Raw genomic sequence first — 22,657 nt, forward strand, 5'->3', positions numbered from 1 at the left:
TCAAAATTCAAAGAAAATGGGAGATCACTTTTAACAAGTGACATCATATCCATCATGTGCATGGAGCAGTTCAGCTTTTGCACTCAAGAACTTGCCTGTCCTCTAATTACTGATGATTGTCAAGAACCTTCCAGGCAGAGGGATCTGGAATGGTCCTCCAAGGTTATACCTGTTACAACAGATAGCAGCGTCATGTAACCCTTTCATAAGCATGCAAGCTTCATATTAATTAAAGCAAGTTCATTTGATCCCACCATGCCGATTGCAAAGCTCTTCTGGAATTTCACATGGTCAGGAACCTTCTCCTGACTTTCCACTTGGTGATAGCACCAGTTTATACCTGCTTGGTTTTGTCCTGACATGGTCTTTGTACAAAACCAGCTGCTTGCAGATATTTACAGGGAGAGCTCCTACCCCCCACCCCAAATCCTTTTTTATTGAGCTAAACACCTGAAGCTCTTGGCTTACTCTGGTGAGGCAGCTCTGTATTCAGTTTGTCATCCCGATTGCTCCTCTTGGCACTGTTAGTTTATCATTCCTGAATGCGGGAGATCAGAACTGTACACAATATTCTCAGAGACGTCTCATTTGTGTGTTATTTTCCATGGAAATGCCTTTCCTGAAATACAGTGAGATTGCAGGTCCCTTTTTCTTCACCAGCCACATCAATATTACACATTATGAAGTGACTGATGAACTTCCCTGTGTCCCTCTCTGTCATTTCCAGCTGATGAGCTCTCACCTTGCAGCAGAAACTCCTGTTAGTCCCCAAGTTCACGGTCTTGCACTTTGTACTGTTAATAGAAGGGGGATTAAATTTCTTCTAGCCCTCCCATCATCCATTTCAGATATTCTATTCCTTTTCTGTATTAACAGCATTTCTTTATTTTGTGTCATTGTCAGATGTCTCTGTATCTTATTCCAAAATTATATATATAATATATATATAATAATCCTGGTTCTCTGACCTGCCCGTGAGAAATTCCGCTTTGTTTTCCTCAGTACCAGTGGTTCCCCTTTCAGCAGCCCCATGACCATTTTCCCGTTAACCTACTTCTTTACTGCACCACAATTTTTGTGCGCATTTCTGTCTGTCTTCTGCATTTTCTGTGTGGTGCCGCATCAAAAGCCTCTTTGGGGCCCAGGTAGATGAGACCTGCTGTGCTTTCCTATCCAAGAAGTCAGGCATTTTAAAGAAAAGGCCGCTCAGATTTGTCATATTTTCTCTTTGTAAACCAAGAATACATTTTAAACACATTAACTTGCCTCTGTTTTTTCTTTTTTTTAAATAAGTTTTTCTTCAAGTTCTAAGTTTTTATTCACGATCAAGGTCTTGGCTGCATTTACTTTCTTAGGGACAGAAGAGTTTCCCTCCTGTCTGTCTGTGTTCAGTGAGAATGATGATACTGAAAAAAGGCGAAAAATGGTGAGATTAGTGTCTTTGATCATCTTGTAGCTTTTCAGCCAGTCACTTTCTTCATTCTTTCTCCCCTAACTCACACAGGTAGAAGGATTTACTGCCTGTTCATACTTCCTTGTCTGCATCCTTCCTTGCTTCAGCTTTGAGTGTCCACTTTACTCCTCTACCTGATGGTTTGTCCTTTTTATTAAAAAAAGCGCCATCCCTTGCCAGCTAAGCTGTCTGCTCTCTCTGGGATCATTTTTTAGAAGTGCCATTTATGCTGTTAAATGTGGAGCTCTGTCCTACCAGCTCACAAAGCCTTGGCACTGACATTCTCCCTGTGTTTTCAGTTCATCTCCTCCTTTATCGTATGTGTAGCTTTAGATAATAATCAGTATCTAGTTGCCAGTTGCAAGTTAGAAACAAGTTGCTCCCAGGACGTGTGTTGTCTTCTTGTTATCTCCCCTTGGTGTTGCCCTTGATGAACAGCGATGCAGTAGGGAAGCAAAATTAAACTTATGTAGCCACCAGAAACAAGCACTTAGACTTAAACCTTGGGATAAGGGCTCCTGTTTTGGTGATGAACTTGGATATTTCAGGAAACATCTAACTTTGAGATAAATTCTGAAATTACTTCAAAAGTCCTTATGAAGTTCCTTGTTGTTGGTTGCTTTTGTCAGTGTCAAAGTCAAGGGCAGCTGATTTTCTTAATATGAAAAAAGTCGTTCTACTGAAGTACAGAAGGAGCTGAAGGTTGTTGGCGACTGGGTAGGAAACACAAGGTGATTATATTTTCATCAGCTGTGAGCTTGCTGAAACGTTGAGCCGTCAACATTTGTAAGAAGTCAGAATTGAACTGAAATTTGTGTTTTGCTCCAGTTCATGTTTTTTTGGTATCGCTCTCTGCATCCACAACGTACCGGTGGGGAGATCGGCTGCGTGTGTTTGCTTCACAAATCAGAACGTTATAAACCGTTATCGCTGTTGTGTTCCAGAGTGAGCTAAAGCTGAAATACAAAACAAAATCATCTTACTCTTCCTGGAGCTGTTATCGGAGGCATCACCACATCATCTCCTTCAAATTATCTTTCAGAAGGCTTCTATTCCTATAAACACAGTATTTTCAAGCATATTTTCTAGTATTCTCTATTGATAGGTGTGACTTTTCTGGATATCCTGCCATATAGTGACAGGAGGTGGATTGTGGGGGGCGTGTTCACAAAGGCATAACTCAGATTATCATGAGTTTGTTTCCATGTTTGCTCTTTGTAGTCATTATTGAAAAAATCTCCTCTAAAGAAGGAATTTTACAAGAGGATCCAAACTATTTGTCTTCTGGACCCACCTTCTCTGTAATCTGGAGCCAGGGAAGACTCGTCTCTTGCCTCTTAATTTAGCCTTCATTAAATATTCCCCTCCTGTGTAAATCCCACCAGTTGCCCGTATCACGTTGAGGGAAATGTTCTCTTTTGGCTCAGCAGCTCTTCCTTGGCTCACCAAACAGGGTGCTGACAGGTTTTGTCACTAAACCCTCACGGTCAGATCCTATTGTAAGCCCAGATTGAGTCTTGCTTGAATTACTGGTTGGTAAGGATGACGTAACTGTGTTAAAATGAAGTTTGGGAATCAACACAAGTTCTATTTCATACCAGTTACACCTCTATTAATTTCTAAACCTGTAAGGCATTTTCTTTTCCGTACAACACAGAGGAATTCTGAAAACATTTTGCACACTTGGATATATCGAACCCTTTGTACATTTGGGGGCACTTTGTACACATTAAATAATCCACCTTGGGGAGACAAATAAAGATTTCTGTAAAGTGTCCCTTTGCATATGTGGAAAGAAGTATGTAGAGGAGTTTTAAGGTCTTTGAAGAAGAATTCCAAGGAGACAGTTTCTCTGGAGGTATCTTAAATGTGGAACTGAAAATTGTGGCTCCTAGAATGGATGAAAAGTGAAAACTCAATGGCCGGACAGTGTGTGGAGAAATGGTAATGGGGTTCTGGAGTCCGTACACATGTATTACAGTCAGATCCCGCTCTACGGCCCGAGGCTCTTGATCCTTAGTTACTAAGAAGAGCAGTAACGTGGTGATGTGGGTCCTTGGGAGTCTCATCCCAGCAGCTTCGCCTCTTGTTTGCGAGAGTTGCAATGTCTGACCTCTGTTTGTGTTTCAGTTCTGGTGTCAAAAGCTTGGAGGAAGTTTGCCTTCAGGTCACGGATCTCCTGCCTGGCCTGAAGAAGCTGCGCAATCTGCTCCCCGAACACGGCTGTCTGTTACTGTCTCCAGGGAACTTCTGGCAGAACGACCGTGAGCGATTCAATGCCGACCCAGATATCATCAAAACCATCCACCAGCATGAGCCAAAGACCTTACAGACATCGGCCACTCTCAAAGGTAAGAGGCTGAAGCAACAAAGGCGCTGTGAGAGATCCCTACCTCTTGCATCGCTGTTTTGTGCTCGGTATCTCCAGCATCTAGATTGCCAATATTATCAAATTGAGTGGCATTTTGTTAACTCACAACATCTGGAATAAAGCTACCAAATATATGTCATGTCTCATTTTATATCTGTATTTGAACTCGGCTCTGTATTCGTGCAAAGTGAGTAATTCCACTCAGCCTCCTTTCTATAGGTGTAAAAATAGCATGTCCATGCTTTTTCATTCCACTCTTGCTATTGTCTGTCCTACTCAAAGACAGTCTCGTTGTCACAGATAAATGAACGTTCACCCTGCTCCCGCTCGTGCATTCCCTGACATTTATTGCATCTACCCTGAGTTGATACTGGATCTCATAAAAGTATTTTCCTCTCTTAATTAAAAAAATAAGTGACCATATCTGAGATCATTTGATTTAGTGGTTCCATAAGGCCAGACAAAATGCTCTTCCCTTTTTTATAAAGGAGCTTTGTAGGTGTCAGGAAGCCTATGGTATGACATGTCTGCAAAGGGGTTTTGTAACCCTAAAGTGAGTTTGTTTTCAGGGTTATTTTCCGAGCATCCAGTGTGTGTGCACACTGTGGTTTGGAGCATACAGAACCTCTCCTTGAGCGCTCATTTGCAAACAGGATAAAGACCCGCGATATCCTGGGAGTTCCTGAGAACGGTGGTGGTGTTCATTGTTACGCATAATTTTCTTAAGTCTGTTTAGTGCACAAGGTGAGACATTAAATAGGTGTTCACAAGGCAAAGTTCCTGGAACCTCTTTTCAAATCACACCCCGACATGCACAAAAATGAGTGTCCAAGGATTTCTTTGGCTGCATCCTTAAAGATAATGTCTGTCTCCTTTGTGGAGGGACACATTGGGTGCCCACTTGATGTGCCTGGATGCTAAAGGGAATTTAAAGGGAATTTCCTGTGTTTTAATTTGTGCCCGTTGCCTCTTGTCTTGCCTCTGGGCACCACTGAGACCCTCCACCGTCTTTACTCCCCCGCATCAGGTACTTCTGCCATCGATACGGTCTCACTAGAGCACTGAGAAAGTTCTAAGAGCAGTAGTTCTCATTCAGCATTCCTCACAGTGAACACTGCTCCTGTCCCATCTTTTTTCTTTATTTTCTGGTTCTCCTGACGTTTTGTTCACACCGTGTTTTTGCAGACCTGTTGTTTGGGCTCCCTGGGAAGTACAGTGGGGTGAACCTCTATAATAGGAAGCGAGTGGTATCGTACACCGTCACGCTGGGTCTCCGGCGATATGATTCCAGGTAAGGAACTGTTTCTATCTTAGAGATCTCTTAGTCATTTCTTGGCAAGTTTGCTGTTTTCTGTAGTCTCATTATTGTTAATGTTTTTCTTTAATCTCCGTTTTCTTGTGCTGTATGGTATTTTAAGCTCTTCCGAATGTGCTATAGGAAAACAGCTCACTGTTTTGGGGAGAAAACTTGCTGTGTTTTTGGGAAGCAAAATACTGTCAGTTCTCAATCTCTCTACAAAAAGTACGTGTAATACCCAAAGGTGCCCATGGCAGTTCCTCCGATGGTGGCTTCACCTGCACACAGCGCTGACCTTGTTGCAGCCAGGGCCCAGCAGGTCTGTTTTCACCCAGTTCCTGGTGCACAGAGCAGTTTAGTTTCCAATAAGCGCTAATTCACCTGGTACCAACTGCAAAACCCCTTTGTTGGTGTCAGCTTGGAGCTACGGACTAAACACTCTGCTCTGTGCTGCGCAGAATTCCCCAGGGACAGAGCTGGCAGCACAACAGTCAAACCTTGCTCTGCTGCCCGAGCAAGAACGCTTCATCCTCAAGCACTGTCGTGTAGCACCTTTCATCAGACTGACTTACGTAAAATTCGGGCGATGTTTGCGACTACAGCATGTTCTGTTCCCCAGGGCCAGGATTTCGGGTGATGAGTCCTTGCTTTAAATAGTTTTGCTGAGTCTTCACAGTTATCTTTGAATCCTCCTAGAAATCAAGGTCTGTGGGATTGCACAGTAGAGATGTGACGAATGTAGTTTGAGATACCAAGGAACAGACTTACCAGTCAGGCCTAGAGAAAACTGCACTTTGTGAGTCTCTGTGAATCTACGGAGCTCCCTCCTACTTGATCTCCACCTGTTGAGCTCCTCCACAGTATCGTACGCTGATTTTTCAGTGTGGTGACCTCCTCCTGCTTACTTTTCATCTCAGGTTCCTCAGCAGCCTCCGCTCTCGCCTCAAGCTGCTGCACCCCAGCCCCAACTGCACACTGCGAGAGGAGAACATCGTTCATGTCCACTTCAAGGAGGAGATCGGCATTGCCGAGCTGATACCCCTCGTCACCACCTATATTATACTCTTCGCTTACATCTACTTCTCCACACGTAGGTTTGTGGGGGGGAGAGCAAGCTAATAAGCCACCCGTACACCCACCAGCTGAATACTGGCTACAATGAGAGGAAGACTCCTGTCCATGTAGAGAACCAGTAGTATCTGATTTCTGCTAATTTTCCCCTCTTAGCCAATGTGTGCCATTGTAAAGACATTTTTTTCCAATTTGGAGTGAATAATTTGTTATGAAACAGATCATATAGAATCACAGAATTGTTTTGGTTGGAAAAGCCCCTCAAGACCATGGAGTCCAAGTGTTCCCTCACCCCTGGCACTGCCCCATGTCCCTGAGAACCTCATGTCCGTCTGTCCAACCCCTCCAGGGATGGTGACTCCAGCACTGCCCTGGGCAGCCTGTTCCAATGCCCAACAGCCCTTTCCGGGGAGAAATTGTTCCCCAGATCCAACCTCAACCTTCCCTGGTGCAACTTGAGGCCGTTTCCTCTCATCCTGTACATGTTCTGAGCTGGTGGTTTTAGACCTTACTAGCCACACTTAAATACTTTGATTTATACACCAGCAGTACTGTACTGGAAGCAGTTTGAGCTGCAAGCCATGCGTTATCCTCCACCCTGCCCTTGTTACAGCACCTCTTACCTACAGGGAGGATCCTGGAGCTGCATTTCAGCCGCCGAGACCAAACAACTGTTAGTTCTGGTTGTGCAGGATATTAAGCTACCAGCTGAAATAAGTCAGGACGAGGATCCCTCCTTGATTTTTTTCATCAATGTGTCGTTTTCTTTCGCTTGGTAACGGAGACTTTGCGTTGTGTTTTCCAGGGAAGATCGACATGGTGAAGTCCAAGTGGGGCCTGGCGCTGGCAGCGGTGGTGACGGTGCTCAGTTCCCTGCTCATGTCCGTGGGGCTGTGCACGCTCTTCGGTTTGACCCCCACTCTCAACGGAGGGTACGTTTCCAGCACCAAACCTCTTCCTGAAGAAGGGTGGTAGGAGGTGAAATAATTTGAAAACAGCTGTTCAGTGCTTTGTTTTCTCGTGCTGACAGAGGTTCATTGTATTTTACTCAGAAAAATCTTTAGAGCTGGCAGAAATGACCATGTGTTATATTTTTTTCAAGCTGAAAACCCCTGAGAAAGCTCTAACAGGCACCTCACCTACTTGAGTTCTTCACTCTGGTAATTTCTTGTTAATTAAAGTTCAGGTCAGAATCTTTCTTTTCGAGTTTCAGACCCCTTTCCTAAGTAGTTCAGGAAATATCCATCATTTTTCTTCCCATCTCCTCCTTGCTGCTGTACATCACAGGAACAATGAAATTCACACCTGTAGGGAAACTCCTCAGTGCTGGTGATAGTTCACCAGGAGCCAGACCTGGATGGAGGAATTCCTCACCTATGAATAATTGACTTCAAAAAATGAAATATTGGGGTTTTTTTCTGATTTTTCTGCTGTGGTGCCTAGGAGCCTTAATTATGGGTCAAGACCACGTTATTCTATGAGGTGGTCAAATAAAGTAGATATCCACTGGGAGTTTATCATTTTAATGCAAGAAAAAAGGCAGTATTTGGATGCAGATACAAGGAGGGAATCCGAGGGAACGGTTTTATGGTTGTCACGCAGAAGGGCTAAATTGATTTAACTGTTCTTCCTGCAGGATACAAAGAGTTAAGTCAGTCCTTATTTCTAAAAACAGTTTTCCAGCAAAATTTCTTGGTTCCCCAGTGTCTGCCAGAGCATTTTCTCCCGTTACCTGATGCCCGACTGGGAACAGACTGTTCTTGGTGTGTCATAAACCAGCAGCAATGTCCTGGGATTTGGCTGGCATAGGATGCAGAGTCTGGTTAAACTTTGATCCTCTTTTTAGCTGTTTTGTTGACAGCAGAGCCTTCCAGATGTGGGTGTGTTTGTTTTTCATGGTACCTGTCTTTATGATAAGCCTTTTTCCCTTGTTGGTTTTTATAAGGTATTAAAATAAAGCTTGTTCCTTAGAGATCAGTGATATGATATGGTGATATGATATGATACGATATACAAACTGGACCCTAATCATTATCAGTCAACTTTTATGACAAAGTAACATGATTATAGGTGAGGTAGGTATCAATCTTATTTTACAGAAAAGAAAACTAAGTGGAAATATTAGTAGGTGACGTGATCTATGCAGAGTTTAAAAAAGAATGAACGATGAAGTCGAAGGGGATGCCAGTTCATTTGGATTCCTGTAGCTGGTGGACTGGGAGAGTCTCCAGTTGAGTCCAGAGCACAAGGCACCGACCCACAAGCTGGCACCTCTGCTGGAGGAGAGGAATCGCAGTCTGAAATGATGAACGACTTCTCCTTGTTGCTGTAAAAAAACCTAAACCGACTAGCTCAAATGTGAACATTTGCATTTTTGATAACAGAGGCTGGTGTGATAAATTCTGAAAGCTTCCAAGCTTTTTGGATAAACCAGAGGTTGTTCACAAGTGTATGTGGAGTCAGAGACGTGTTTTCTTTCTGAGTTACCCATAGGGTTTCTGTTGCCTCTCTGGGATGCTGGATCACGTTACGGTGCAGCATTCTCCAGCATCGAAGTGATAAGCAAAGTGCAGATGTTTCGGCCACAGCATCTTGCTTCGCTTTTCCTCCTGGAAGCTCTTTCTCAGTGCTTGGCAGAAAATAGCAGAAAATACACCAAGGATCTCTTGCCATCTGCGTCACCGCGTGGGGACAAATGAACTCAGGTTTTGGAGTTTCAGGGTGTGAACAGCTCGTGTTTGTCCTGCACAGTCATGTTACTCTCCTAGAAAAGCGAATGTCTCGTTGCTTTTAAACTGCTGGTCATGTAATGTGAAACCTGCTGACTCTTCAAGGACTATTTCATTTTCTCCTGCAGTAGAAGCTACTGTTTAAGTAGGACACAGTTGACGAGAGAATTATGGGGTTTCTTTTTCATATTGGAACTGCCTCCTGAAAGGTTAGTGCGGCTTATCTGGGAACGGTGCAAGACCCCCTGTACTAAGGACGGGGCTTTGCAAGGGCTCTGCAAACACCACGCTCTGCAGGATGGTGTGCGCTGTGCCGGGCAACCAAGATCTCCGTCGTGGTCACTGCATTCTTGTTATTCAGCAATTTCCATCCCGAAGGATTCTGAAGGATTTTTTGCACATCTGTCTTTTATTCTAAAGTGCTGCGTGGAGGAGTGACATAGGTTATGAACTGAAAATGCTTTAGATAAAGGCAGGACTGAGTTGTACTTGGTAGATTTTGGTTTCTTTGACATGAAAAGGAAGTTGCCCATGAGAGGCTTACATCTATTTTGTATTTTTTACATTAAAGAAATTCGCCGCCTGCACGGGTTTTGGACAGGAGGTGAATGGACTGATGCATTGCACAGTTATTAGAGCTGAAATTTGGTTAGAATACCTGGAGAAGGGGGCGTGGAGTTTGCGTTTTGTTGTGTAATCTTGCTTTGAATTGAACTTCCGCTTGCCCTTTGTTCAAGGGATCAACTGGAACGAAGCAGCTGAGTTAGCCAGGGGATCCAGAGACGTGTTTTGTGCAGATGTTGCAGCCCATGTCCGATGGCCGTAGGCAATCGAAAGCAGCATTTGGCAAAATGGTCCTTGAGGTTCTGGCAGAAAACAGGAGCTGTTCTTCTGCAAACCTGGTTTTTTGGCTGTTAGTGACGTGCAGGCCCATTCTCCTATTGGCTCTGGACATACCAGCACAGCCCAAATCCATCACCCACCATGGGAAAAGCTTTAGTGTCTTTGCTTAAGTTTAGCTGGAGGGAAATGAAGAGATTTACTATCTGCCCTGTTCTGGCACAAACCAGCATTTTCTCCCAGATCTGGACTGTAAATAGCCCAGAAGAGAGACAAATTGATTTAGGGGTAAGAAAAAAAGTTGACTGAAGTCACGGTAGTGACCTTGGGTAGTCTAACCCCTCTGTGTGTGTGTATTCTGAAGGGCAAATCCTTTTCGGTGTGTTTTCTCTATCCCTGGCAGGGTTTAGTTCATTTATGTACAAAGTGTATGTGCGTTGCTTGTTGTTCTCAGAGTTGTGGCTTCTGAGGTACCTGGTATGCTGGAGAGCAGAGACTAATTCAGACTAATTTAGGCCACTAAATTAGCCTGAATGGCCATTTTCCAGAAAACCATATGGCTTTGCAAAAATTAATATCTGTCCAAAGTAGATGAAATACCAAACCCTTTCCCCATCACAAAGTAATGTTGTACACAAAGGGATTTAGCCAAGAGCACTGGATAGTGTTTCCCACGTGTTTGCTGCTCAACTTGTGTTCTTCCCTTGTTTTTCACCGAGGGTCTCATTGTCCACTCTGCTTCTGTTTCCTCCAGAGAGATATTTCCGTACTTGGTTGTGGTGATTGGCCTGGAGAACGTGTTGGTCCTCACCAAGTCCGTCGTCTCTACACCTGTGGACCTGGAAGTGAAGCTCCGCATCGCCCAGGGTACGGAGCCTGCTCTGCAAAAATGGGGAGAGAGAGAAAACGGGGGTAACCCAAGGACCAGGAGATGGGGAATGACCTTGGTTCTGGTCTGTGTAGGAAACAAGGAGTCTGTGTTGAATATGAATTCTATTAGTCTTTTTGTCCTGTTTTTTTTTTAGTTCCAAGAACTAACACAAGCCTGTAATTGTTGGCACTGCTTTTAAGCTTGTTTTCTGAAGCATTGGCTAAAAAAGCTTAAAAAGTGTTAGTAAGGGGGAGTTGGATCTCTGGGTATAGATATTTAACACCTTATTCTCTCGTGTCACAAATATCATAAGTGCAGTCCACAGGTCGTATGAAGTTCTGCTGAGTCTGTGACAAAATTATCTTCTCTATTACAGACACGCTCTGTACCCACATAAGAATTTGAGTATATGCTCAAACCATGGATAAATGGAGTTTACAAACTTTAAAAAGATTTCTAGACATCCAGGAAGAGAGATGCTGGAGCGATGCCCAGAAAAATCTACCTGGTTTTAAAAATAGGAGTGGTTTATATCCTAGATCAAGAACAGGACTCAAAAACTCCTTTATGCTTCTGAATCCTGCTATTGCCCTGTGCTGCACCCTCTGCTTAAATCAGGACAGTTTTGTGAGACAAGAGTCATCTGAGCTCCCTTTGCGGTTAATCTCGCTGTTAAAGACATTGGGAGGCTACAGTCCAATTATTTGATGTAGATATTCAAAATAGGTCAGATGCATTTTAGCCTGAAGGTGCCTTTTCTGCCTGTTGTCTATAGATGCCTAATTTTTAATTCTTTTTGCTATGCTCATGTCTCTCCACTAGTGAAAAATGCCCTTTTACCCATCTTTGCGTGTTTTTTCTCCAGGTTTGAGCAACGAGAGCTGGTCGATTATGAAGAACATGGCGACAGAGCTCGGGATCATCCTGATCGGGTATTTCACCCTCGTTCCTGCCATCCAGGTGAGTGCAAATTCTCCCCCCCGCTCTGGCTGATGGGGATACTGGTCCATTACTGGGAAATACAAACATCTGTGGGATGTGGATCCGTCCTGGAGCTGGTCTTCTGCATCCCTGGTCTCCCCAGTTGGGATCCTTCCAGTAACTGGGTTGACGCATCCTTGTGCTCTCAGGTTGCCTTACACACACAAAAATAGGTCTCTTGGTTGTCCCGGACCATGGGGCCGATCGCTTTGCTGCGACAGCCCTGGGAGAAGCTGAAGCAGGAGCTTGTTTCTCTCCCAACCATCCATCTGTGCTCCTTGTGTTTGTGGAAATGAGCTTCCTGTGGCAGAGATTAGCACTGCCCAGTGCTTTTGCTGTGGGGACGCCTTTATTCTGACCTAAAAGTGCCTTTTTGTGAGCTGGCCAGTGCACTTCATAAGTGGATGGAAGGAAAAAACAACACCTAGTGTGGAATATCTGCTCTGAGAATGAGGGTGGACGGTCTGTTTGGGGCTGTTTCAGCAGATTGATGAATCTGTAGGTTTTTACAGCCACGGATGTCGCTGCCTCTGTTTCCTGGGCGGGTAAACTGAAAGCTCGAGGTAGAACCATCTGTTGGGGTCACACTGTTGGGTCTGTGTAGCGCTGAAAATAGCGTTTTCTGGCTCGTGGTGCGTTCCTTTCTGTTTCACAGCTGGGAATTTCTAGCAGTGCAGTCAGCAGGAGCACCCCGACATCTGCACCGTTGGAGCACTCTCTAGGTGCTCGCTGGCCACGTGCAACCCGCCTGGAGAGGAGCAGGTTGTGTATGTCCTTGTTGTAACCAGCAGAGACTGCAGATTAAAGCATATTATAACCTAAGAAGATTAAACACTCAGGTCGGACTGGAGCATTGCAGGCTGAACTGCACAGTTCCTGACCCTCTCGGTATCCCAGAGGACAGCCAGAAAGGAGCTACAGTAGAATTCCCCAGGCTACAGCCGGCCACCTGTTGTGCCCTAATTTTTTTATTTGAAGCTGATTGCAGGAATTGCTCAGCTCAAACGTTGCCATGATCCATCCTTCACGCCTAAATTGGGCTCATTCCGATGTTGCACTTTTGGCCTCTGTCTCATGGCTGCGCTGCTTGAGCTCAGAAAGCAAAGCTTGGCCATGTCTGTGAAGCGATAGCCACGCTCTGCGCTGCAGGTGGGGGACGGAGCCTTTCATCTGGTTTTTAGCCTGAGGTTTTGACTCCTGCGTACATTCCTGTGGATGCCGCTGGGACAGCTCGCTTTCCTGGTGCATCTGCTGCACAGGAGCTTGCAGGGTGTGCTTATGGCAGGAGATAAAAGTGTGATAAAAGGGGTTAGGTAGAGACGTATTTTAGATTGGATCTTGGGAACAATTTCTCCCCGGAAGGGGCTGTCGGGCATTGGAACAGGCTGTCCAGCGCAGTGGTGGAGTCACCATCCCTGGAGGGGTTGAGCAGACAGAGATGAGGTTGTCAGGGACACTGGGCAGTGCCAGGGCTGGGGGAACACTTGGAGTCCATGACCTTGAAGGTCTTTTCCAACCAAAATGATTCTGCGATTCTATATAACAGTATCAGCAGAGCCATGAGGAAAAGTGACGCCATGCCCCCACCCGCATGTTATCTCAGTTAAAGTACTCCTATTTATTACAGTATTTTGACGCCTCTGCTCTCCGTGTGCTCCTCTCTTTCCATGGATGCTCGCTTGCTCCAGAGGATGAATCTGGCAGGGATGCTGCTCTGCTGGCAGCTGCCACATTCCCCTTATCTGCGTCCGTGGGAGTGAGTGAAGGACACTGTACAGATAACACGCTGGACTTGGGTTGCAGAGTCCAAGGAACCTGGCAGAAACAGAGCCAGGCTGCGTAAATCCGGAGGGACCTTTGCTCTCGGCTGTCAGAGGGAGCAGCGTGGTGCTGGAGTCGTTCAGGTGCTGTCTGTACGGGGAATTGCAGAAAAGGGAGACATTTCTTTGCTCTCACCTGCCCAAAGGGTCTTGTTTTCCTCACTTACTCCTTGGCACTGCAATTCATTTAGCAGAAAAGAATTGTCTGTGGTTTTTGTGGCTCACCTTGTCCTAAAATAGAGTTTGGCTTCAACTGTGAATTGTGCGTTCCCTTTAAATCCCTTGTAATTGTGAACAGCAATGAAATCCTCGTGCCTGGCATTGCAGGTGGGTCGAGACGCCAGCTGTGCAGGTGAAGGTCCCGAGATGCTGCAGGGCTGCGTGCTGAGCGCTCGTCCTCTACTTCCCATCTCTTCTCTGCTGCCTCGTTCTGCAGTTCACACCCCGACAGCCCCATCCTGGACCCACAGAAATCACTCTGGATTTCACCATAGGGTGTACACTGTCCAAGTCTAAGAAGATTTTAGATTTCCAGGGCTTCAGATATCTCTAATCCGAAGTGGAGACACGAACAGAACGAGTATCTGTGTGCAGAACTTGCTGTTTGTGGAGTCAGCGTTTGCCGATGTCTGGGTGAAATCCAGCTGGACGTTGCTTTTCCCTCTGGTTTTCTCCTGGAGAGAGGAACCTGTGTTGTGATTTCATCCCAAAACCTCCTGTCAGATCTTGGAGAAGAGGCTAAAGAGAAAAACCTAATCAAAATCTGCGGCCTTGTGCTGCTGTTGCTGGGAGGTTCGGGGTATGGAGCTGACCCAGTGGGTTATTTCAGATCACACTGATTTTTAAATAACAAGCAGTTGATTTATTGTGTTTGGAGAACACTTTGAAGAGGATGGGGACGCTTCAAGGTTTGTTCAGAGGTTTTGGGTAGCGTTCACTCCTCTTTTCATTTCTCTGGGCTGATATTGGTCTCCAGCCCTATGCAAGAAGCTGGAGCAGATGTAGGAAGGAGAGGGACAGAAAAATGAATCTCTGCGGGCTCGCCCCTTCCCCCGAGGTGCATCCTGGCTGGATGTGTCCTGGGGCACCAGCGGGCAGGCAGTGTTTGCCAACTCTGCTCTGCAAGCGAGGGCTGAAGTCTTTAATCTGTTTTATAGCCTGAGGTTTTTACTCCAGCTTATGTTCAGCTTACTTGATCTGACCATGTTTACTAGATCCTTTTTGGGTCCTGACAGAAATTGGTACCTCCCAGGGAAACAAAATACCTCTCAAAAATATTTTCATTCTATGTTGCTGTGAAGTTTTGAATGTAGTTGGGGTGAGGGGCTGGCACGTGGCACTGATGTGAATTAGGGTAAGAATGTGCATTTGCTTTATAGGGAAGATCTGGTAATTGACTATTTCTGCTGCTGGACAGAATCTTTAAATCCTTATTTCTGCAATGGCACCTGCTGGGAAAAGTGCAGCATTACAGGGAGTTTAGATAACTGGCTTTTGCAAACATTGTTTCCCATAGATTTGTTGTTTCGAGACCTCTGAGAGTGGGTACGGGACTGTTCTTCCCAGGGCACAGGAATGATTTGTCCATCAAATATCCATTAACCAGAAGTGTGATTTAAGCAGAAGTGGTTTGTCTGGGGTCCTGAAGAGTGGCTGCAAACAAGGGACACAGACGTTCAGTGACTTCAGTGTCTGTCCTCAGTCAGAGAGTGATTGATCCAGGTCCTGAGCAAGCCGTGTTCCTGCAGGAATTTTAAATCAGGACTGAGGATTATTGGTAACGTAGGAAACTCTCACCTTTGGAAGCTGTTCGGTTTTGTGATTTGGATACAGGGGCAGGAAGCTCTGGCATTGTGACCTGGGAAAACATCCTCTGCTGGTTTTTCATATGGTGCTTTGATGTTTTATGGCTCAGAAGAACAAAGAATTCAATCTGAACAAGTATGCTCTTGAGTTCCCACACGGGCTTTTCTAGCACCAATCTCTCAACTATTACAAAATACCAGTCATAGGATTTGTCAGTAAAATAGACTCAGGCCTGCGCTCTGGGCAAGAGTTTGCTGAATTTCCCTTTTTCTGAAGGTGACATATTTACCACTGTCTCTGCAGCTGCTGTAGCTAATCAGTGTGTCCTGTCCGCAGGAGTTCTGCCTCTTCGCTGTGGTCGGCCTAGTGTCTGACTTCTTCCTGCAGATGTTTTTCTTCACGACTGTGCTGTCCATCGACATTCGCCGGATGGAGGTAAGGAAAGCACAAGAACATGGGGTTTTGCCTGGCGTTTTTCTTCCTTGCTCTTTTAGAAGGATTAAAGGAAGCACACCCTGTGATTAATGGCCTCAAGTTGCGCCAGGGGAGGTTGAGGTTGGATCTTGGGAATAATTTCTTCCCCAAAGGGCTGTGGGGCATTGGAACAGGCTGCCCAGGGCAGTGGTGGAGTCACCATCCCTGGAGGGGTTAGACAGACGGAGATGAGGTTCTCAGGACATGGGGCAATGCCAGGGCTGGGGGAACGCTTGGACTCCATGATCTTGAGATGCTTTTCCAACCTAAATGATTCTGTGATTCTATGATTTTCACTCTCCAAACAGAAAAGACTGAGCCGTAAAAGCTGTGGGGCAGCACTTGCTTGGTTACATGTACACAGGGATTGGGGACAGGGCACTTGAGGGAACAAGACACCCTCAGGTAGAGAAACGTGCAGATTTGGGGTAAATGGGCTGGAAGGAGACACGGTCACAAACAGATGACCATGGCTGGGCAAAGAAGAGAGAAGCGGGGACAGATCAACTCAAGGGCGAAGGTAGGAGCTCAGTTGTAGGCAGGTATCACAGGTAGCGGCTGTGCACACATTTCTCTCAAGGGACCTCCTCCCCACGGCTCTCACATGTTTGTTTTTCTCCTGGCAGCTGGCGGATCTGAACAAGCGGCTGCCAGCTGAAGCCTGCATGCCCCCGGCGAAGCCCGTCAGCCGCTCGCAGCGCTACGAACGCCAGCCGGCCATGCGACCTGCCACCCCCCACACCATCACCCTCCAGCCCTCGTCCTTCAGGAACCTGCGCCTGCCCAAGAGGCTGTGCGTGATTTACTTCTTTGCCAGGACCCGGCTGGCCCAGAGGCTCATCATGGTATGTTTGATATCCACTGCCCCTTCCTCCTGGGCGCTAACCCACCCCAAATAGGCTTCTGAGGGGAAGAAGCCCAAGCTTTTTATGCATCTGTGTTCCCCTGCAAGATTTATGCTGTCCTGTGGTAAATACAGTTGAATAAATACTTCTCTGAGAGCATTGCTCTGTTTGCATTAGCTCCAGGGCTCTGCTGTTTCATCGAATCATAGAAAAGTTTGAGTTGAAGGAACCTTCCCAGCTCATCCAGTCCAATCCCTGCCATGAGCAGGGACATCTTCACCCAGCTCAGGTTGCTGTTTGCATCATGTTTGGGTGGTAGCAGGTAGTTTTATTTGAGACAAAAATCTGCTCTTATATAAGCAGATTTTCAAGGACTGTATGAGTGGGGAGGGAAGATTGTTACAGAGCAGAAGTCATGTTTTGTCCCTGCAGATAATGTGGAATAAAGACATGGAGATATTTTGCTATGTGAAAGACTAAGGCTTTTCATTTTGCAGGTGTAATGGCCACGGTTACACCAGATACTGCCCCTGCTTGTCCCCCCTGTCTCTGTTATAGAATCACAGAATCATTTTGGTTGGAAAAGCCCCCAAGATCATGGAGTCCAACCATACCCCAGCCCTGGCCCTGCCCCGTGTCCCTGAGAACCTCATCTCCATCGGTCCAACCCCTCCAGGGATGGTGACTCCACCACTGCCCTGGGCAGCCTGTTTCCAATGCCCAACAGCCCTTTGGGGAAGAAATTGTTCCCCAGATCCAACCTCAACCTCCCCTGGCGCAACTTGAGGCCGTTTCTTTGTGTCCCTGTCTCCTCTCAGCTCCTGTTCTCCAGGCTGAACCCCCAGCTCCCTCGGCCGCTCCCATCACACTTGTGCTCCAGCCCCTTCCCCAGCTCCGTTCCCTTCTCTCAACTCGCTCCAGCACCTCAAGGGCTTTCTTGGTGTGAGGGGCCCAAAACTGCCCCCAGGATTCGAGGTTTGGCCTCCCCAGTGCCCAGCACAGGACGGTCACTGCCCTGGGCCTGCTGGCCACACCAGTGCTGGTACCAGCCAGGATGCTCGTGGCCTTTTTGGCCACCTGGCCATGTTGTTGCTCAGACTGACAAGGTGCTGGTGACGCAGCGTTCAGGCCATGTACTAAACGAGTTGTCTCTTTGCTCATCGTGTGCAGGCTGGGACGGTGATCTGGATCGGAATCCTGGTTTACACGGATCCCGCGGGTCTCCGCACCTACCTCACGTCCCAGGTCACCGAACAGAGTCCTTTGGGTGAAGCGGTTCTGCCTCCTATGCCCGTTCCTGGAGGGGTCCTGCCTGCTGGCGACCCCAAGATCGATCTCTCGGTCTTCCCGTCGGACCCTATACAGCTGTCAGAAAACCAGACACAGCAGCGTGAGCAGAAGTTAGGGCTGGAGACAAACCAGCACACGTGGGCACAGGGGACGGAGGGCAAAGGGAACGGACAGACGGAGCTTGGAACCGAAGCAGAGGTTACCTGGGGAGCAGAGGATGAGGAGATTTGGAGGAAACTTTCCTTCAGACACTGGCCATCCCTCTTCGGCTACTACAACATCACTCTGGCCAAAAGGCAAGTGGACTGACTCCAAACATTTTTCTTGTTTCTGTCCTTGTCCTTCTGAGTGAGATAATTTGTGTTCCACGCACCTTACTCCAAATGTGTATTCAGGAGACAATGAAACGGCCCCTACTGTGTGGTGCAAAGGCACCAAATTCTCCAGGAGCGTTTGTCTGAGAAGAAGGGTTGTGTTTCTCGCTGTGCTTGTGGGTGTATTATTTGCTTTACGCTGGAGGTGATGTTTAGAATTTTGTAAACCAACATGTGATCGTCTGTAAGTGGTGAGGATGGTACACGTGAGAAATAGAGACATCCGAGCTGGTGAGATCTTCTGGCCTGCAGCGTACAGAAAACTGGACCAGATCATTACATCCTTACTTAAATCTGCATGATCTGTTTGATCTCATCAACAGCTCAGTCTGCTGTTGACTGTTAACCTCTTCCACAGAGTTAAAGGTTAAGACCTGGGAAAGATCTTTAAAGAAAAATGTTTCCAAGGCAGTCTTTACTTTTGAATACCTGAAATTCCTGGACGGAAAGCACATACTGAGACCTGCCGTGGCTCCTCGTGAGAAGACGGGCTGGGTGGCCTGTTCGTATTTTTGTCTCTTTTGCTTTTGTTGCTCCTAAATTCTTCTCATCTTTCCGCCCCTTCAGATACATCAGCATCCTGCCGGCCATCCCCGTCACGCTCTACCTGAACCCGCAAGAGGCCTTAGAAGTGCGGCATCCCCAGGAGGTGAACCGCTACCACCCCTTCTTGTTGCCGAGCCGCGGGAAGCTGGACACCGAAGCTCAGCCTGGCCAAACATCCTCCAAGCTGCAAGGACACCAGGATGTCACCCTCTACAAGTAAAAAAGTCCTTGTGACTTTCTGAGTGTGCCGTCACTCCCTTAGAGACACAACTGCTTGGCTTTTCTCCTGGTGGGGGACAAAAAAAATACTTGTAAAGCATCAGTGCAAAATCCTGTGGCACTCAGGATGCTCTTACCTAGTGCAGCGTTAAATTAATCTCTCATTAATTAGTTCCCTGGCAGGAGATGGGGTGTGCAGCCCAGGTTGGTTGCAGACATCGCTGTTGGTGGGAGCTGCTTGTCAATATATAGATTGATGACTATGGGCAATTGGCCTACAAACTTCATACGTATGCAAATATTCGCTGTAATCTAGAAATTGTTGTGCAATTTTTCACGCACTGTGAAGATTAAGCTGTGATGTATTTTAATTGGCTTGGTGATGCTCAAACTGTTACTCCGAGCACCACACATGGTGTATTATGGGGTTTATCGCAGAGTAACAGGGAAAGGAGCTTGTCTTTGGGGATAAATATTGTGATTCAGTGACGCTTTATTGAGTGTTAGATCCAAATCTCCTGCAAGCCAGGACCTTCCTTCCCTCCTGAGAGGATGGGCTCCCAGCCCCTTTGGCTGTGTTATATTATCCCCATCTAGTGTTTTTCTTCCTGACTAAATTCCTGTGTCCTGTTCTTATTGAAAAGTCTGAGAATCTTGTTGAAATTGACCATTTGCCATTAAAAAAATCCTTTAATTTCCCCAAAATCACGGGAATTTTGCTCAGCTGAAAAACTGAGACCAGCAACACGTGTAATACTTTCACAGTATTTTTCTAGTCATTTGATGTTTTATCTCACCTTCTTTTTTCCTCTGTATCTGTGTCTCTCCCACCAGGGTGGCTGCTCTGGGTCTGGCCTCAGGCATCATCCTGGTCCTGCTGCTCTTCTGCCTGTACCGGGTGTTCTGCCCCAAGAACTACGGGCAGAACGGGCTCTCGCACAGCCGGAGGAAGCGGGGGGACCTGCCCTGTGATGACTACGGCTACTCCCCCCCTGAGACTGAGATCGTCCCCCTGGTTCTCAGGGGTCACCTCATGGTAGGTCAGACAGGTGCTGTCCTTACCAGAAAGACATTTTACTGACTTGTGCCATGCATCTTTTGGGTTTTTTTTTTTTGTTTTATTTGAATAACAGCCCTCAAGAAGGACAGACCAGCTGTGCGGCCTTAGCATAATGCAGCTGTGAAGGCTGACAGCTGGGTGAATTTTATATATTATGTTATATTTACACTGTAGGATATTGTAGCATAAAGTTCCCTGTAGGACTTTTCCATTTCTTCCTTGGACTCACTCTGAGCTTTTTGCAATTGCTGTTATCACCATCTCATTGTAGCCAACTGTTGGCTTTTATTGCCTGGGCTTACCCAGCCTTCCTTGCTAGATCCCTGATATTTAATACCTACTGGATCCTTTTTCACTGCTTCCCAAAAGTTCGTGTGTCGGTTTGGGCTGTTCAGTGTTGTTTCCAGTGCTGTCAGCATCCACGGGTTTGCACTGCAGTGTGCTGCTGCTCAGCTCACTCATTTTTCTTGAGGGAAAAGGTGTTTCTTTGCATTCTGAGATGAAACAAAGCACTTTGGCACCCGATCAGATGAAATTTGGAATGCTGTGCTGTGTCTTCCAGAGAGGCTGCACCTCTGTCCCTGATCCTACCATCTTTTTGAGCCGTATTTTGTCAGGAAAAGGGAAGACAGGTGGAATCTTTTTGATTTGCAGCACATCTGGGACTCATATTCTCAAAGTATCCCAAGGTGGCTAAGCCAGCCATGTAGTTTTGACATAAAAATCTGTCATCTATATAGTTCCTGAGCCGCACGCAAGGTGTTTGTCAGGGTCTGGAGGCCTGGGTGGTGTTACGCGCTCAGCTGTGCTGCTTCTTCCCTCCCAGGACATTGAGTGTCTGGCCAGTGACGGGATGTTGCTGGTGAGCTGCTGCCTGGTGGGACAGATCCGTGTGTGGGACGCTCAGACCGGTGACTGCCTCACCGTTATTCCCAAACCGCGGTATGTGCTGCGTCCTGGCTTGTGTCACCACTAGAGAGACTGAGGTTGGATCTTGGGAACAATTTCTCCCCGGAAAGGGCTGTTGGGCATTGGAACAGGCTGCCCAGGGCAGTTCTGGAGTCACCATCCCTGGAGGGGCTGGACAGACGGACATGAGGTTCTCAGGGACATGGGGCAGTGCCAGGGCTGGGGGAACGGTTGGACTCCATGGTCTTGAAGGTCTTTTCCAACCAAAATGATTCTGTGATTCAGCTGTGGGGAGGTTACTCCACAACTGCTGCTCAGCAGCTGGTGCAAACCCCTCTGTAAGAAATCAGAAACAGCAGAAGCGGGAGCATTGACCTTTTATTCCTGCGTTTCAGGTTGCGAAGAGACAGCAGCTGCATTTTTGATTACCAGGAAAGCTGGGATCATAGCCCAGATGGCAAGAATGCTCTGGATGACCCCTTGGAGACCAGTCACCAGCTCAAGAGGATGCTCAGCCCTCCCCAGCCTCCCCTTTTCTGCGACCAGCCGGACCTCACCTCTCTCATCGACACCAACTTCTCCGAGCAGGCAAAGGTGGCCGAGTCGGAGACGCGGCTCCGTTCTGTGGCCGGTCGCCAGAAGGAGACGGGCTACGATTTCAGCAGCCTGGTTGGGAAAGTGTACGAAGAACATGGAACCTCCAACTGCCGGAGCTTCGCGAGCCTCTCGGCACCCCACGGACAGGCCGTGTTCTGCGGCACTGAGGAGGGAGGATGCGGCAGCCGCAGGAGGAGCTTGGGGGACGAATCTTTGATGGGGTTTGACAAATCCTCATCACTCCCTTCCTGGGGAGGAGACCTGGAGAGCTCGGTCTGGAGCCTGGAGCTGCAGGGGAACCTGATCGTGGCCGGCCGGAGTAACGGGAGGCTGGAGGTGAGGGGTGAGGTGCAGGGCCAGCCCTGGCGATGCTTAAAGATCACGGTGTCGTTACGTGATGTTACTGCTCGGTTTGGAAATAGGTAAAATTAATAAGAATTCTGCGGGAACGACATAGCTTCTGAAGCAAATTTTAATCTGCAATTTAAATCTCCTCCAATGAGAAACTTTCAGAATTAGTTTAATTTTAATTTCGGTTTTGGAAAGTTGGTTAGAATTTTTCCTTCAAAATAAAGGCAGGGTTTTTTTAAAAAAACAAACACATTGTGAAATAAAATTTTTGGCCTGTGCTGCCTGTGAAGAGCTTTCACTCTTCCCAACAAAGACCCAAGCGAGCCATTCCACTCTTTTTCTTTGTCCTTTCAATACAATTTTAAGCTCAGATACCTTTTCCCAAGCAGCTGCCTTGAGACACTGTCTGAGTTTTGCTGCTGACCCTTGTTCCCAGTCCACATCACAATATTGCTTCCAAATCCAGAGCATTTTGTGCTGGGATCAGGGTGCTGCAGAGCCAGGAAGGGAGCACGTGCTGCCGCAGGGTGCGTGACCCTGGTAAGGAAGGCCCACAGATTGTGAAGAATGGATTAAAATACCATTTATTGGCAGTAACGCCAGAAGGAAAAAGGGGAGAGTGGGATCTTGTGTCCCTCCCGTTGCGGTGGTGCAGCATCGGCTGGATCTGTCTGAGCAGGATCCGCGGGGATCGTGTCCCTGGAGAGCTCAGCCAGCACAGGGGTCGTTAGAGAAATCATGGGATTTTCTTTG

General features: G+C 46.9%; 1 protein-coding gene across 2 annotated transcripts in view; it reads left to right on the top strand.

The window, feature by feature from the left end:
• SCAP (SREBF chaperone) overlaps positions 1 to 22,657 on the top strand; it is a 56,372-nt gene that overhangs the window by 27,384 nt on the left and 6,331 nt on the right. For both annotated transcript variants that reach the window (XM_065628685.1, XM_065628686.1), the window contains exons 5-17: positions 3,584 to 3,804; positions 5,010 to 5,115; positions 6,039 to 6,211; positions 6,998 to 7,124; positions 10,516 to 10,628; positions 11,498 to 11,592; positions 15,576 to 15,674; positions 16,340 to 16,558; positions 17,729 to 18,144; positions 18,790 to 18,984; positions 19,822 to 20,023; positions 20,874 to 20,989; positions 21,352 to 21,889. In XM_065628685.1, coding sequence (XP_065484757.1) covers positions 3,584 to 3,804; positions 5,010 to 5,115; positions 6,039 to 6,211; positions 6,998 to 7,124; positions 10,516 to 10,628; positions 11,498 to 11,592; positions 15,576 to 15,674; positions 16,340 to 16,558; positions 17,729 to 18,144; positions 18,790 to 18,984; positions 19,822 to 20,023; positions 20,874 to 20,989; positions 21,352 to 21,889 — 2,620 coding nt within the window. The remainder of the gene's footprint in view (positions 1 to 3,583; positions 3,805 to 5,009; positions 5,116 to 6,038; positions 6,212 to 6,997; positions 7,125 to 10,515; positions 10,629 to 11,497; positions 11,593 to 15,575; positions 15,675 to 16,339; positions 16,559 to 17,728; positions 18,145 to 18,789; positions 18,985 to 19,821; positions 20,024 to 20,873; positions 20,990 to 21,351; positions 21,890 to 22,657) is intronic.

The sequence above is a fragment of the Caloenas nicobarica genome, chromosome 2, assembly GCF_036013445.1.
Source record: "Caloenas nicobarica isolate bCalNic1 chromosome 2, bCalNic1.hap1, whole genome shotgun sequence".
In the NCBI taxonomy this organism is placed as follows: domain Eukaryota; kingdom Metazoa; phylum Chordata; class Aves; order Columbiformes; family Columbidae; genus Caloenas; species Caloenas nicobarica.